Consider the following 15,506-nt stretch of genomic DNA (forward strand, 5'->3'; position numbering starts at 1 on the left):
GGTGCTGCGCTAGATTATGGGCCCAGGGATGACCCCAAGGACACAAAGACTTTAATTAAGGGGCTTATTCACACCCCACTAAGTTTGGGAAATTAAGCTCTTCTTTGTGCCTAACTGGTGTTTCTTTTATCTGGGCTTCCGTGTGTGTTGCAATAGAGAGCAACATTTTCCCGAAATGTGTTCTGTCTCAGGAGCGATAGCCAGGCCAGATTTCACGTAAAGCCTTGAGTTCGTCGTGGCCTGGAATTCACGCAGATGTGGGTTGCAGCTGGTGCACTGGACCTTTTCATCGTGCTCTTACACAGGAGAAGAGAGTAAGGGACCCCAGCATCTGCATGTTAGGTCCATTTCACAGGGTGGTGGGCAGTGTGCTTGCTGTAAACACAGCATGCTACCTTTTCTCCAGAAACACATTTGTGTGTGTGATTTGATAAATTTGATAAATTTGGCTGCAGTCCAGGTCTGACTTTCTGAAAGCCTAGGCCGTGGCCTTCAGATGTGATGTTATGTCTTTTCAGACAGACTTGATGATATATTAGTTCTAGCTGGAGCTTTGGGGTCATATCCATCCACCTGGGTACTGAGCTGGACCACCTCCTTTGGCCAGCAGTGAACATTGTGAATAAAATTCCTGAGAAGAAACTGGCTGTAAACGAAAAACTCCCACAAGGAGTTTGTGTGTCTGCAGACTGTGGACCAATTGGAATTTCAGTAGTGTAAAGAGACTGGAATTTTTGTAGATTCAGAGGCTAATTAATTACTTTATCATGGGCTAGTGTTAGCTTTCTGGAGCAGCCATTCCATGCCGACCTCTGTATCTGAACTAACACACCTCATGGTCTTAGAAGCTGTTAACAGAACACCAGCTTCCACCAATTCAAATGCTAAGAGTGTCATCAGGTAATACTTTAGGCCTATAGAAAAGCTTCTGCCATCTCGAGGTACCCATCTCTGGTGTACCCACCAATGCATTTTAAGCTTGCCTTGATTTATGACTTTCTTTGTTCTGTAAAACTATAAAAACCCTGTGAGATTGCTTCCACGTTAAAACATGGAATTTGGGGTAACGTAAATCTGTGTTCCCAGGCAATGGTCACTCAAAATGCTCCAGAATAAACTGTCTCTTCTTCCTTTTAAGATGAGAGGTGCGGTCTTTTCTGTTGACGGCATTCTCACATCTAGAAGGCCTGGGACCCTTGCTGTGGGCTCCGTGCCCTTGTTTCATTATGAGGCAGTTCTGCCTGTGGAGTTTGCTTTGCTCTCTAAGTTTTAAAAACACTAAGAATGCTTCGGCTTTTGTAATTTTACCCTACACCAACATTTCTAGTTCACCTACACCATCAGTCAAGTGGAGGGTTTGTTTCTTAAGGTTCTCTCTACCCTTGATGTCAGAAGGCCCCTTTGCATGCTTTTTAATTTGTGTATTTGGAGAACAGAACCTCAGCTTGAGCTAATTGAACGGGAAATATGAGACTCCTAGGTAGGTGTTCACCCATCATCTGAACTTGTTAGAAGTGGAGAATGGAAAATGGCAGAGCAAGACAAAGTCATCCCCACAAGTCCAGGGGTGCAGTTCGGCAGGACAGAGAGAGCTGCTCGACGCTGATGTGAGTGGGGAGCCTGGTGGCCGAGGACCTTGGAGCAGCACTTGTGACTTTTGGCCCATTTTTTATACTCTTTTACTTAGGAACATGTTACCTAGCTTTGAATATGGATTTTCTTTGTTTTTCTCTGGAAAAAGAGAAAATTACATTTACTGGTATAAATATTTTTGTTACTATGTACCTAGCTGATTGGTCCAAATTTATAGGCGAAGTAAACCTGGCAACTGAAGAATATAACTGAATTTTACTTTAAAAAAAAATGCTGAATCAAAATGTTGTATGAGGTAAAAGTTTGATTTCTTATCTTAGGCTTTATTTTGCTAACATTGTCAGAACCAGCACATCTGGCTTAGATTCCAAAATAGTTTGGTTTTATGCTTCAGTAAAAATGAATCCAATCAAATTGGAATTGAAAATAGATAAAAGAAAACCTTTGGTACAGCAAGGCTGTCAGGAAGGTCTGGGCATTTCCTTTCCTGGTGGCCTTTCAGAACAGGCCAGAGCCCTTGCCTGGTAGTGCGTGTGTGCTTAGAGCTCTGTCTCCAGGGAGGAGCAGGGTCTGGGCACACCGCAGCCCTGGGGTGCTTTGAAAAGTCCTTTTCATTCCACCTCTAGGACAGCGAGTCCTCCTTCCCTCCCTCCCTTCCCATTTTCCTGTTGTTGGGGTGGAGTTGACAGTCTTGTCTTTTTAATTTTGTTAGTAATGGGTAGTGTTGTCTTTTAAGTTATATTTTCATTTGACAGGATGAAAGTGTGTCATCTTTTCAGATTCAAGCGGAACTACTGTCCCTGCCAGGCTCTCTGTATCTGTCCAGTTTGGGTTCTGAGTTGTTTTATACGTTGTTTTCCTCACCCCTCGCTGGGTGTGGAGAGTGCACAGAGCCAACTGCAGCACGTAAATGGACAGCTTGCTTCGACTGTGAAGCAGTCACTGAGCTTGATGAGATGTGGGAAAAAAAAACTTAGCCATGTTGCTTTGGGGTTCAGAATGACAGAAATGTTTTCCTGTCCTTTGCTGAGAATAGAAACAAGTATCTCTCCGTGCTGGGCAGTCTGTGTAAGTCTGTCTCTATGGTATCAACTCAACAGTAGCAGATTCCCCTATCCGCCCATCCAACTCTGTGTTCTTAATTATGCTGACCTTGGAGCTATTAGAGACACAGCAGTTTGCTCCCCTATAAATAATGCACTCGCCCTGAGTGGCAGGCTGCAGGCTTGTGGCTCAGCTCTGCTGGGTATTTATAGTTCAAGCCAGTAAACATTTTGCTTGAATCCTTCAGGAGCCTTGGGCCTGATCCCTTTTCAAGTGGGTGTTGATAGAAATGAATCAGCATTGTTTTGAACTACAGCAGAGTCCAGCGCGCTGATAAGCCTTCTGTAGCACTGGTAGTTTAGTGGCTTGGGAGTGGACCTCCGGGCTTGTTGGTTCATTTCCAGCTGGTTGATCCTCAAGGATGGTTACTGGGTGGGAGGCTGGAGCAGTGATCTGGCAGCAGATGAAGAAAGCTCTCTGGCTGCCTTGAAGTAAAACGAGAATCAGCTAGCACTGGTGTGGGGCTGGCATCGGGTGGGCCTTCACTGGGCTTTACAGACGATGCTCCCGACATGCGGAGGGGCTCTGTTCAGGCCTGTGATCACGTGTGCACGTCTCTGACGGTGGTGTTTCATCGTGGGTTTCTTGTGTAATAAGGTGAAGGGTGACGTAAGGAGAGGATGGAGTACTACGTACTGGTGTGGGAAAGCCTGCTTCTCAGCGTGGTCCATCCGTGCAGGCTCATGTTGCTTTCCCCTGTGTCCTTTCTGGGACTTAGTTCCCCTAAGACTCTGGTGATACTCCTGCATCCTCCCAGCTCAGCCCCCATGATCAGAAGTATAGGCTCTCATTTTCATATTTGTTCCTGATTTGTTTTTTTCCTGTAGGCGTTTCTTGGTGTAACGCAGTAAGTGCTTCTTACTACTAGAAAGTGTGAGGACATATTTTCATAGCCAGTGGCTTCAAGAAGAATGGTTATTTTTAAAGGAGACCTGTAGGCTTTTAGTGTTAAATGGCTATTGACTTTTTCCCCCCAGAAGAAACATTGATTTTTCTCTCTCTCTGTTTCAGGTTCTGCATTCTTCCCTGGGCGGTGTGCTGAAATCTTTGCCCGGGGTCAAAGCATCGGGAAGCTTGGCGTCCTTCATCCTGATGTTATCACCAAATTTGAGCTGACCATGCCCTGTTCCTCTCTAGAAATCAATATCGAGCCGTTTTTGTGAAGCTGGTCTCGGTTGTGTGGCTCTGCCTCTAGTGTCCCTTTCCCTCCTGTGGTGTCCTTCAGCCCTCCTTTACAGGGAACATCCATTTGTGCTTTAATGTTTAATAAAGTGAAATGTGCTAGCTGGCGCCTGGAGTAGCTGCATTAGGCCAGCTTGTGGAACAGCCAGTGTGTATCTGTGCACTGCATTGGGGGGAGGTGCCCTGGACAGGCAGGGTGAGTTCTGGAAGTGGAGTATTGCTTGGACATGAGAGTCTCACTCATGACTCCAGTGTAGCAGGATTCCATGTTTTCCTTATTAATGAAACAAGTGATTGATAAAACACACATTGTACATGTTTAAGCCTTTTCTACACTTGACATGTATTAATCAATAAAATCAGTACTTTAAGAAAAATTTTAAGAATCCGTTATGGTCAAGCAGTGACAGCCTTTCAAGTTATCTTTTTTTAAAAGTTGATTTATGTGTGAATATATGTGTATATGAATGTAGTGTGTGTGTGTGTGTGTGTGTGTGTGTGTGTGTGTGTGTGTGTGTGTCCTGTCCATCCTAGTTAGGTTTACTGTTGCTGTGTTGAAACACCATGACCAAAGGAAGCTGGGGAGGAAAGAGTGTATTTGGCTTATACTTCTACATCATAGCCCATCATTGAAGGAAGTCAGGGTAGGAATTCAAACAGGGCAGGAACCTGGAGGCAGGAGCTGATGCAGAGGCCATGGGTGGTGGGGCATGCTGCTTACTGGCTTACCCCCAACACCAAGGCTTTCTCACAACCCAGAACCACCAACCCCATGGGTGACCCCACCCACAATGAACTGAGCCCTCCTACATCAATCACTAATTAAGAAAACACACAACAGGCTTGCCTAAAACCTGATATTATGGAGACATTTACTCAATCGAGGCTTCCCTCTCTCTGATGACTCTTAGCCTATGTCAAATTGACATAAAAACCAGTCAGCACAGTGTGTGCATGCACACATGTGTATACATACATGTGTGTGTGCATTTTTCTATAACTGAGTAAGATAAAGTTATTAATGTGTTGTGGAATATTCCTTTACACTGTGTGAAGATGTGTCACTGTGACTGGTTTAATAAAGAGCTGAATGGCCAATAGCTAGGCAAGAAGAGGTTAGGCAGGACTTCTGGGGACAGAGAGGTCTTTGGAAGAAAGGTAGAGTTGCCAGCCTGATGCAGAGGGAGCAAGACATGCAGGAAGAGAGGTAAGTGGCACGAGTCACGTGGCAGCACGTAAGTGAATAGAAACGGGTTAATTTAAGTTATAAGAACTAGTTAGAAACAAGCCTAAGCTATAGGCTGAGCTTTCATTTTCTGTGAGCTGGCAGCCCAAAAAAATCCAGCTTCATTAGCCCTCATTGAAATACAAATAAAGACCACATTGATAAACTGTTCATACTCATTAAAATGGCTAATGTTGGAGCTGGAGAGGTCCTAATAGCATTGGCTGCTCTTGCAAAGTTCTCTGTTTATTTCCCATCACCCACATGGCGGCTCGCAACCATCTGTAATTCCAGATTGATACTCTCTTCTGGTCTCCAAGGGCACCAGGCACGTAATTGCTATGCAGACATAATGTAGGTAAAACACCAATACATATTTTTAAAAAATGTTAAAGGTTCATGCTTAAATGATGGATCAAATGGTAGTGGTACAAGTGGAACTGTTGGGCACTGCTGTTGAGGACATAAAATGATCCAGCCAGGAAAGTAGTTTACTGGTTTCCTGAAACCTGAAACATCATCTAGCTATTTCACCCATGTGATCATACAACAGTTTTTATGCAAGATACTCAGTATTATTTATAGTAGCCACAGACCACATAGCCCACTCTATGAAGGGCATGCAGTTCTTAAGAGGAATGAATTCCTGATAGCACAAATGAGTCCAAGCATGCTAAGAGAAAGGAGCCATACATAAAAGACTGCACGTGGTCTCATTTATGTAGGAATCAAAAGAGATGATGGGGGCTGGTGAGATGTCTTGGTGGCTAAGAGCACTGCATTTGCCCAGGACCTGGGTTTGATTTCCAGCTATGTGATGGCTCGCAATTGTCTGCAAGCTGGTTCCAGGGGCTCCAGTACCTTCTGACAGCTCAGGTACCAAATACACACATAATAAGTATCTAAACCTTTGAACAGGAGTACATTGAGTAGAAACCAGCCAGTCACACTGCTGCCTCTCTGCTCTAAGCGAGAGAGGCGCAGTGGCTTGGAGGGAAACGTTGCTGAGGGTTGTCCTTGTACTGACCTCTTAACTGTACTTGTTTGGTATCAACAACCCTGATGCTTTGGTATTGACTTTGACTCTTGCATATGTTTTTACCAAAAGGAGGCTAATGACCTGAAAAGGGACATTAATTGCCTTAAGCAAAATAGAACTTCACATTTAGAGCATTTGACCCATCTGATAACCCCCAAGTTCTGGCTGGTTATGTTATTAGGACTTGGAGCAGCTTGATGTATATTACTGTGGACCCAGTGCCCTTCTCTAATATGCCTAGTGTGGTGGTTCTTACAAATGAGGTCTTTGGGAGATAGTTAGGGCTAGGTGAGGTCATAAGGATGAAGCCTTCCTGGTGGGATTAGCAACCTTCAGGAGAGATGCCCGAGAACTTGCTTTCCCATCCCTGCCCCATGCATATGTGAAAAAGAGGTCCTGTGTGCGTAGGCCAGATGGTGGCTCCTACAAGCCACCTTGATTTTGAACCTTCATTCTCCAGAACAGTAAGAAAGAAACTTCTGTTCTTTATGAGCCACTGTCTCTGTGCTATCTTGGCGGCCTCAGCAGGTGAAGAAATAAAAAGAAATAGAGACTGGCCTGCATTATAAAACTCAGGGTAGCGGTCCACTTCTGGGACCTAAGACACCTGCCGGAAGTTGCTGTGGGGAGCATGGTCTCCTTGGGCAAAAGCAGAGGAATTAAACCCTTCGTGACAAGCTGAACAAGACAGACAACAAAATGGGCCCAGTGTCTGTGACAGACTGAGTTCAGATAGTCTGCTTGGCTCTGAATTTCCCGAAAGCAGAAAGGATGGCTGTGGACATGGCAGCCAGACTTGGTTGAATTACCTCCAGCAGTGGGTCGAGTGGAATCATGTCTGGCAAAGCAAGATCCGTGCTCATGTGGTTACTCTTGGGAGTACTTCAGTGCTGAGTCGAGTGTCTTCCAGGATTGCCCTTTATTTCTCTTTATGGATGCCAGCCTAGGGCTGTGTCATGGCTGTGTGTTAGAAAGCGTTAGAAACAGCTTAGTTCAAGAATGTGGGGAGGTGGGGGACGCAGCTGAGGGAGAAATCAGAGGCCTTGTCAGACTTTATGAAGTTAGCCCTTTCAGACAGAAGTGACGATAAGGACACAAGGAGCCCTTTTGATACTAAGCTTGGTAGCAAAGGAATTCACCTCCCAGAAGCAGCCACTTTGTGTCACGAAGGAGGAGACTATGGTGGTCTCCTTCAAACAAGCCCTTCCAGAGAGCCAGCGAGAGGGCAGTTCCACTGGAGGCAAGTCTGGGTGAACTACTCGCTTGGTTCTGGGCAGGTAAGGAGTTAACACCCGGACAGAAATGGGTGGTGTTACCCCGAGATCTCAACGAAAACTGGGTGTTCGGGTCACTAGGAGGCGCAGGGCTAGGATCTGTACAGGGCGCAATGGATGTCTTTCTTTGATCTCAGCCCTCCAACAGCTTTTTATCAGTGTTGAACTGAGATGGGCAAGATGGTGTGCGTTTCGGGGGCTCTGCATAATTTGTCCCCCTCGGGGCCACCCATATGGCTTCCAGGTGACAGCTGCCGCAGACCAGAAGCCCGAGCGGCCCCTCCTCTCTTGGCCACGGCTTCTTGGGCACATTATGAAGTCCTTGCGAGAGCAGGTGTTAAGGCAGCATCAAGTTGTCACCCTGCCCTGCCCTCCAGGAGAGGACCGAGTCGGGCTTGCTACGGGAAGTGTTGGCTGCCTTTGAACACCTTCACGGGAAGAATCTGGCTTTGCTCCAGCCAAGGGGACCCTGGCGTCCTAGCAAGAGGAGAAGCAGCAAGGTTGGCAGATGTGTTGAGTGGGTAAAAAAGCGTCACAGCCGGAACTCCTCACGCCACCGTCGCCTTTCTTGTTTGGTTTTGCACGCCACATAGACAGGCGTGGAGAAGGGAAGAGGAATTTTTGGCTCCATGGAGCTCGCTTGTCTCATGTGGCTATGGTTTTTAAGAATTTAACATTCTATTCATGGCCCACATTCAGCTCTCGTTCTTAGTATGCATGTAAGTGTAGAAGTCTGTACTACAGGTGTGCCCCACTTTAAGAAAACAACGGATGTATAGGAAGTCCAAACTAATTTATTAAAGTCTTATGTTGGTGAGGAATGAAGAATTGCCATATGACTTTGAAACAGCAAAAGCCTTCAGCACGGCCAGAGTTTACAATACAAGCAAGGCTGGGCAGATGGCTTACTGGGTTAATGGTTGCTGTGAGAGCTGGAGGACCTGAATTTCGAATCCCCAGAACCCATTAAAAGTGGGGTATCGGCTGGGCATTGGTGGCGCATGCCTTTAATTCCAGTACTTGGGAGGCAGAGGCAGGCAGATCTCTGTGAATTCGAGGCCAACCTGGGCTACAGAGTGAGTTCCAGGAAAGGCGCAAAGCTACACAGAGAAACCCTGTCTCAAAAAAAAAAAAAAAAAAAGTGGGGTATTATGTCTTATGTCTATGACCCCAATACTAGGGGGCAGAGACAGGAAGACCATAGGGGCCTGCTGGCCTAGCTGTCTGGCCAAAATAGAGAGCCTTAGGTTCAGTGGGGGCACTTTGAGACATACGGTGAGAAGCAATGGGAAGATGTGCCAGGCATTCATCCACACTCCTACAAGCAAAATAAACACAAGTGGCTTTGAGGAGGATATGTCTAACATGAAATGTGCTTGGCCCGGTCGGTGTAACCGGGCTGGAGAGATGGATCCAATCACCAGAGAGATGGAGGACAGTGAGGAGTCCTGGCAGAGCCCTGATCACAGCAAGACAATTCAGTTTTGGAGGAGAGTTTGAGGAACTGAGAAGACTACAGGATGTGGTGGGCACAAGGGACACACAGCTGCTTTTTTTTTTTTTTTTTTTTAAATAAGGGGACCTGGGAACAAGTGGTTCAGAGGTGCAGAGGGGAAGGGTACCCAAGGCAGACTGAAATAGTTGAATGAGGATGGTAGAAGGAGCCCGTGACGTCACCACATCTGTCACCCAATTCTTACATAGTGACTCGGTCTGGGTTTTCCCTGTAAGAGCCGGGGTGCGTGCCTCCATCCAGCTGGTCCCTAGAGACAGTATCTTCTTGTACCTTGTCACCCACCCCACCCCCTCACCCCACCCCCAACCCCCCACCCCTCCTGCTGAGGCAGCCTGGTCTCTTCTTTAAATCTGGCTCCTGCAATAATCTCTAGAAAGCCTTCCTGGACTTGTTCTGCAGGCCCAAATAAAACCTCTTCTTGTCCCACCCCATCCCACGGCCTGGGCTTTTCCACACAACTTTGACACTTCAGACTTGACTTTAAATTCTCTGAGCTGGTGTCTTACTCTGACCTGGGAGAACTCCACAGCACAGAGTGGAGCTTTACAGCTCTTAGGTGTCCAGCAAGTATGAGTGACAAGTATATCCTGGTCACAGGACAAATGCAGCCTTGCGTGCGTGTGCCCTTGGACATAACTTAGTTTGGCACTTTAAAGAGAAAACTGGGGTGCTTAAAGACAGACAAAGCGTTGTAGTGAGGCAGATTTGACTCGGGAAAGTGTTCAGTTGGCTCGGCCACTAGGGTAGTCATCTATGAAAACATTTCATTTCCCTTCAGTAGCAGCACCTATGACAGTTTCCTTTTGAACACAGTGAGTGACATCCGTCTCCACATAACAAAAGGATTCTCTCATCAAGGAGTTAGAAGGACTTAAGCATACCTCCGCGACACACTTATTTCCTGCTAGACAAATCTGTGGCCACTATGAAGTTGACCAGCATTTGCATGCAGAGGGATTCTGGAAGCAGAAACTTCTACAGCTTGTCATTGACTTCTCTCCCACTCTCTTCATTTCAGGCCCCACAAACCCAAGGAAAAAACCCAGGTTAGGAAAAAACTACCTGGGTAGAGTGGATCACACCCATAATTCCAGCACCTGGGAGACTGAGGCAGGAGGATTAACATGTGCTCCGTCTTGGCTAACCTGGGTCATAGAATGAGACCTTGTCTCAAAAAAAAAAAAAAAAAAAAAAAAAAAAAAAAATCTACAGAAACAACCATTAGATTTTAAAGCATTTAACAATCACAGTCAAACAAAAGAGATTTTATTTTAAAAAGAATAAATTTACATACAGTGCATAAGCAAGACAGCTGAAGCCTTCCAAAATAGAAACCTGAAACATATGGTCTGAAATACCACATGCTGTGATTGCCCTGGGAAGATGCGCTGTGTATTGGGGCAAGAAAATCCCGTGACCAGGCACAGTGTGGAGGGTTTTAGTGGCTTCCATCGAAGGGTGTTAGTGTAGGGGTCTTGCCTATGTCTTTTTCCAGCATGTTCAGCTATGGCACAGGTCTGAGCAACTATGACACAAAATGACAGCTCTTTGGAAAGCAAGTTCTAGATGGGTGCTTTGGCCTTGGAGTAGAAGCAAGATAGGAGAAGGGTGTGTTATTCTTCCCGATTCCCAGAGGGGCCAATATGCCTAAAAGCTTTGGTGTCAAGGTTGGTCCGGCCTAGGTTGACAGTGGACACCTTCTGGTGAGCATGATGGCTCAGATCAAGAGGGCCTTTTGACTGAGACTGGATCTTAACCAGCAGGGGGCACTCTTTCCCCAGAGAGAAAATCCAAGTGTTTCGAGAGGGGACACAAGAGAGAATTCACTAGGGGGAGGTGCTCTGAGAAGTGAACAACGAAAGTGGATTGAGAGGGATCAAGCAATAGCTTTTAAAACCAGTACTGTCGGAATCCAAACCTAAACTTGGCATCTCCAACAAATAATTTCTCCATCCATTGGAGGTCATCAAGTACATCCAAGAGTGGCCAGTCATGACCAATTCTCAGGCCACTGCTTAATGCTGTGTGGCTAATATATTCATCCTCCATCTAAATTATGTAAACACGGCCTTAAATGCATCCAGACAGTGGTCAGCTTTCCCGTTGTTGGGACTAAAACATCTTAATCACCACGCCCCGCTGCTGTGACAGTAGATGTAGCCCTTCTTTTGTAAAGATAAACACGGAGGAAGCGAAGCCTTTTGTCACTGGGCTTCAGACAAACCGACTAAAACCATCCTGCGAAAATATTAGCCGGTATTATAAGCTCTCATTTGGTAGCTGGGCGTGGGGAGAGGGAAGAAAGGGCCTCATCAACAGCTATGCCCTAGAGAGGCTGGCCTGGGTGAGAGAACCCGTCAGCCAGGGCTTGCAGCACCCCAGCCGTGGAGCTGAAACACCGTCAGAGCAAAACCAGGCAAATGATGGGTTATTTTGATCCCTGCTCTTAACTATGATAAATGAGAGAACTGTCAAGTTAAAAGTGGGCACTTTGTGAAGAATATTTGTTATTCTTTTTGTTTGTGTGTTGTTTGTGTCTTCAAGACAGGGTTTCTCTTTGTGGCCCTGGAACTGGATCTGGTCTCGAACTCAGAGATCTGCCTGCCTTTGCCTCCTGAGTGCTGGAATTAAAGGCGGGTGCCGCCATGCCCACTCCAAGAACTGTTCTTGAGAAGTTAAAACACTGTGTTCAGTACCAAGGAACATCATTCCAAAATCAGAGAACATCATTCCCAAATCAGAGAATATGTTGCTCTTGGTTTTCACACTGAATGCAAAGGTCTGAACCTTGGTAACTTTTAAGGGGGGGGTAATTTTGTCCAGTATGTGTAGATAGTGTTGAGGTGTTAGGATCATGAAACACTGGCCTCAGTGGTACCACCCCTCAAAAGATCGGTAACTATGCATCTACAGCATCTTTTCAGGATGGGCTGATACCCGATCATGGTTCTGCAGAGGAGTCCAAGGAAGGAGCTCTTTATTGCTGTCATCCTAAAAAACTGCTGCATCTAAGGAGGACCATGCTAGGTTTAATGGATGCTATAATGAATTGGCTTATTTTCCCAAAATAGTTTGAAGTTGTTCTTGCATGAATGGCCCTTAAAATTGCCAAGAGATAAGAGGTGGGAAGACTGAGAGGGAGTCCCTGATTCTGCCTAGCAGGTGAATAATTAAAAAAAAAAAACTATAGAATGTAGCTGAGCAATGATGAGGTAACGTTAGGGGTATTGGGGGGTGGGAGGATGAGGCAATGTCAGGGCTGCCTAGCCTCTCTTGGTCAGACTTCCAGAGGACGAAGCTCATCCATTCTCGTGCTGATCCAGTGCTTTCTAAGTTTATATGGCTACTTAAACTGAAGGTGCCAAAGACCAAGCAAGAGCGAGCAGGAGTCTCAGCGTGTCCTGTTTTCACCTGCGAGGAGGTAGCAGCCTGTCATGTGTGGCTTAGACTAGTGCAGGAACCGAAACCTGGGATGCTGTGAACTCTGGGCAAGGAGGATCAGCTTCTTGTTTCCCTAACGGTGGGCTGGTAGAGAGCAAGCTCTTCCTGGGGGCCTCCTAGCTCTGCTACTACGGTCTTAGAGTCTCTGCACAGGAAACTATTCCACTCAGGCACAGTTTAGTCCAATTACAGCACAAGACGTTGCTCTGCCCAAGGAGTGCAGTTTTCCATGGTGCCACCCTTTCTTCCAAACCCAGTTCCAGGTTGGGGAATGAGACTAGGCATTAGGCAAGGTTGGAACGGAAAAGAAGTGTCCTGCCTTCATATTACCTCAAGTCTGTTGGCCCTCTGGAGCCCAATAGGGCTCGAAGCCATTTCAAGCCAGGCCACAGTTCCTGTCCACCCAAGACTTGGTCCTAAGTCCATGTAACAGAAAGGGGAGGGGTTGGTTGCCTTACAGGTGTGGTTGCAGGCTGGGGTCAATGGGAGCACAGTCCTTGCAGACCAAACACACCGCTGGTGCCACAGCAGGAGTTATCACTATGACATCAGCAAAACAAAAAAAAAATATTACCTAAGATTTCCTTACACAGGAGGGGTTGAGATCGCCCCAACCGACGGCTTTCTCACGTTTTTTGGCTTTCACATTAGCGGACTAGTTTCCAACTGTTCAGGGGCTCAGAGCAGTCCCAAAAACCTGTGCAGCATGGGCACAAACGTTGTGGCACAGACGCCGACAGACGTGTAGGTGACAAACTTGTAGGGGACCTCGATCTCCAGCCTTCGCCTGGCCTCCTTGTTCCTCGTCACCACCCTGAACCACGAGAATAACACTTGCAGGGAGAGCTTTTGTACCAGCTGCCGAACCAGGACGATCAGCACGATGCCCACCATAAATTTGGTCACCCCCAAAACCAGCATGTCCGTGGTGAGGGGTGGGATGCTCTGAATCACAGGAAGGGGCGGGGTGGGCTTGGACACCAGCTGGAAGAAGTGGTTAATCCAGAATCCCAGGGCCACCCCAGCCCCGGCAGCCACGATGGTGGTGGTGTCCGCCCTGGTTGGGCTGTAGTAGTCCGACACGGGGTAGTTGTAGCACAGGAAGAACGGCACGACGATGACACACACCGGGAAGAGGGGGCTGGCGGAGTCCAGCGAGTCGATGAGGGTCCAGGCCGGGTAGGTGAGGGTAATGAGGACTGCAGTGATCAGCACGCCGCCCAGCACATCCTGCCGGAGAAAAGAACAGTGGTCTATCGACACTTGAAATTCAGTCTTCGCACTGTTTTATTTTACCGTGTGTATTCAAGGAAAGTGAAAATCAAAGAATGTGGAGTGAAAATAGGAAATAACATATATAGATAGCCACCATGTTACCCACGTTACATACTTTCTTACAAGAGTGTTTCTGTATTGTAGAATAAATTCTGGATTTTTTTTTTCTGAGTAGTGATAGTCTTGTAGTCATTGAATCTGACTTTGTTATATATATCTCAGGTCACAAGAATTGTCATAGTCTTCACAGATGTGGCATCATCCTTTCTTGGCAGCACCATGAGGGCACTAAACTCTAGTACTGTGTTTTGAAAGACTGAATATTAAACATTACCAATTGGATGGCCTGTCAGCTCCTTAAACCCTTGGCTAGAATAAAAACCAGAGGAGAAATGCATGCCCCAATAAGTACCTGGCAGTTATAGCAAAGGGAATACACCATTTAATATTTTCTTTCTAATATTTAAAATACTCCAATGTCAACTCATAATAAGAGAGATGAATCAAACCATACTGGGGAGATATGAGAACTTGAGTTTCTGTAACAGCTGGTATTTGAATTTTTATAGAGATTATATTAATTCCAAACTGGAGACAACCCCAGATTCTTGAATGGGTAAATAACCTGTGGTATATTTATGTCCTAGAATACTTTTCAGCAATTAAAAAGCAATGAACTACTGATGCATATAGTACAGCTCAGAAAAAAATCTCCAGGAAATACTGCCGAATGGAACAAGCCACCAAGCTTCATGGGTACATACAACATGGTTCTATTTATATGGCCTTTCTAAAAGACAAGACCACAGTGACAGAGAAGAGGGTCAGCTGTTGCCTAGGGGACTTGGGTTATCTGGTGTGACCATAAAGGATATCAAGAGGCAGTCTGGGGATAATGAAACTATTCTATACTGAGATGGTGATTATAAAAATGTATGTGTGCTACAATTCATAAAACATTAAGCAATTATTACATTGTTTTATATGTATGCATGCACACGTGTGTACGCTACAGCAGGCCTGTGGAGGTCAAAGAGAGAACTGGGTCCTTCTCCCCTTCTTCTGTGTGGGTCCCAAGGATTGCTCAGGTCATCAGCTTTGGTGGCAAGCATCTTTCCCTCCTGCGCCATCTCGCCAGCCCCAAATTCACAAAATTTTATGCCAACAACAGTCATTCTTTTTTAATTAAACATTTCAAACAAATGAAAATGAAAATGCTAGTGGGCTCCTTTGTTCCCATCTACTAACCTTGCCACGTGCCAATTGCTACAGCTTAAGAGAGCCCCAGAGACCTGGAGAGGGTCCCTAATTTCATACTTCTCCCTTCTCAGAGTGTGCTGAGAATCTGCTAGAATCATTACCCAGTTCTTCTGACAGAATTCTGTTAGCTGGGCATGGTGGTGCATGTGTGTGATCTCAGCTTTTGGGAAGTGGAGGCAGGAAGATGCTGAGTTCCAGATCCATTTGGATTGTATAGTGAGACTTTGATTCGAGGAAATACTGCCGAATGGAACAAGCCACCAAGCTTCGGTTTGAAGGGCCAGGTGGTGGTGGTGCAGGCCTTGAATCCCAGCACCTGGGAGGCAGAGGTAGGCGATCTCTGTGAGTTTGAGTCCTGCCTGGTCTACAGAGCAAGATCCAAGACAGCCAGGGTTATGCAGAGTAACTCTGTCTCGAAAAGCCAAAGACACACACACACACACACACACACACACACACACACACACACACCAAAAAAAAAAAAAAAAAGAAAGAAAACTTAAATCTGTTAATGAAGCTATCTTCCACCCATCCCCTGCATGCAAAATGCTGCATGCTTTCTGGGGCAGGAACTTGTAGTAGCTTTTAAAGTACACA

General features: G+C 46.1%; 2 protein-coding genes across 2 annotated transcripts in view; one reads left to right on the plus strand and one right to left on the minus strand.

Moving 5' to 3' along the window:
• Farsb (phenylalanyl-tRNA synthetase subunit beta) overlaps positions 1-4,256 on the plus strand; it is a 64,260-nt gene extending 60,004 nt beyond the window's left edge. Inside the window, exon 17 of the mRNA XM_028889278.2 lies at positions 3,709-4,256. Within this exon, the coding sequence (XP_028745111.1) occupies positions 3,709-3,860 (152 nt within the window). The 3' untranslated portion in view covers positions 3,861-4,256. The remainder of the gene's footprint in view (positions 1-3,708) is intronic.
• Positions 4,257-10,177: 5,921 nt separating this feature from the next.
• Sgpp2 (sphingosine-1-phosphate phosphatase 2) overlaps positions 10,178-15,506 on the minus strand; it is a 112,681-nt gene continuing 107,352 nt past the window's right edge. Inside the window, exon 5 of the mRNA XM_028889272.2 lies at positions 10,178-13,604. Within this exon, the coding sequence (XP_028745105.1) occupies positions 13,053-13,604 (552 nt within the window). The 3' untranslated portion in view covers positions 10,178-13,052. The remainder of the gene's footprint in view (positions 13,605-15,506) is intronic.

Source organism: Peromyscus leucopus, chromosome 13, assembly GCF_004664715.2.
Source record: "Peromyscus leucopus breed LL Stock chromosome 13, UCI_PerLeu_2.1, whole genome shotgun sequence".
NCBI classification, from domain to species: domain Eukaryota; kingdom Metazoa; phylum Chordata; class Mammalia; order Rodentia; family Cricetidae; genus Peromyscus; species Peromyscus leucopus.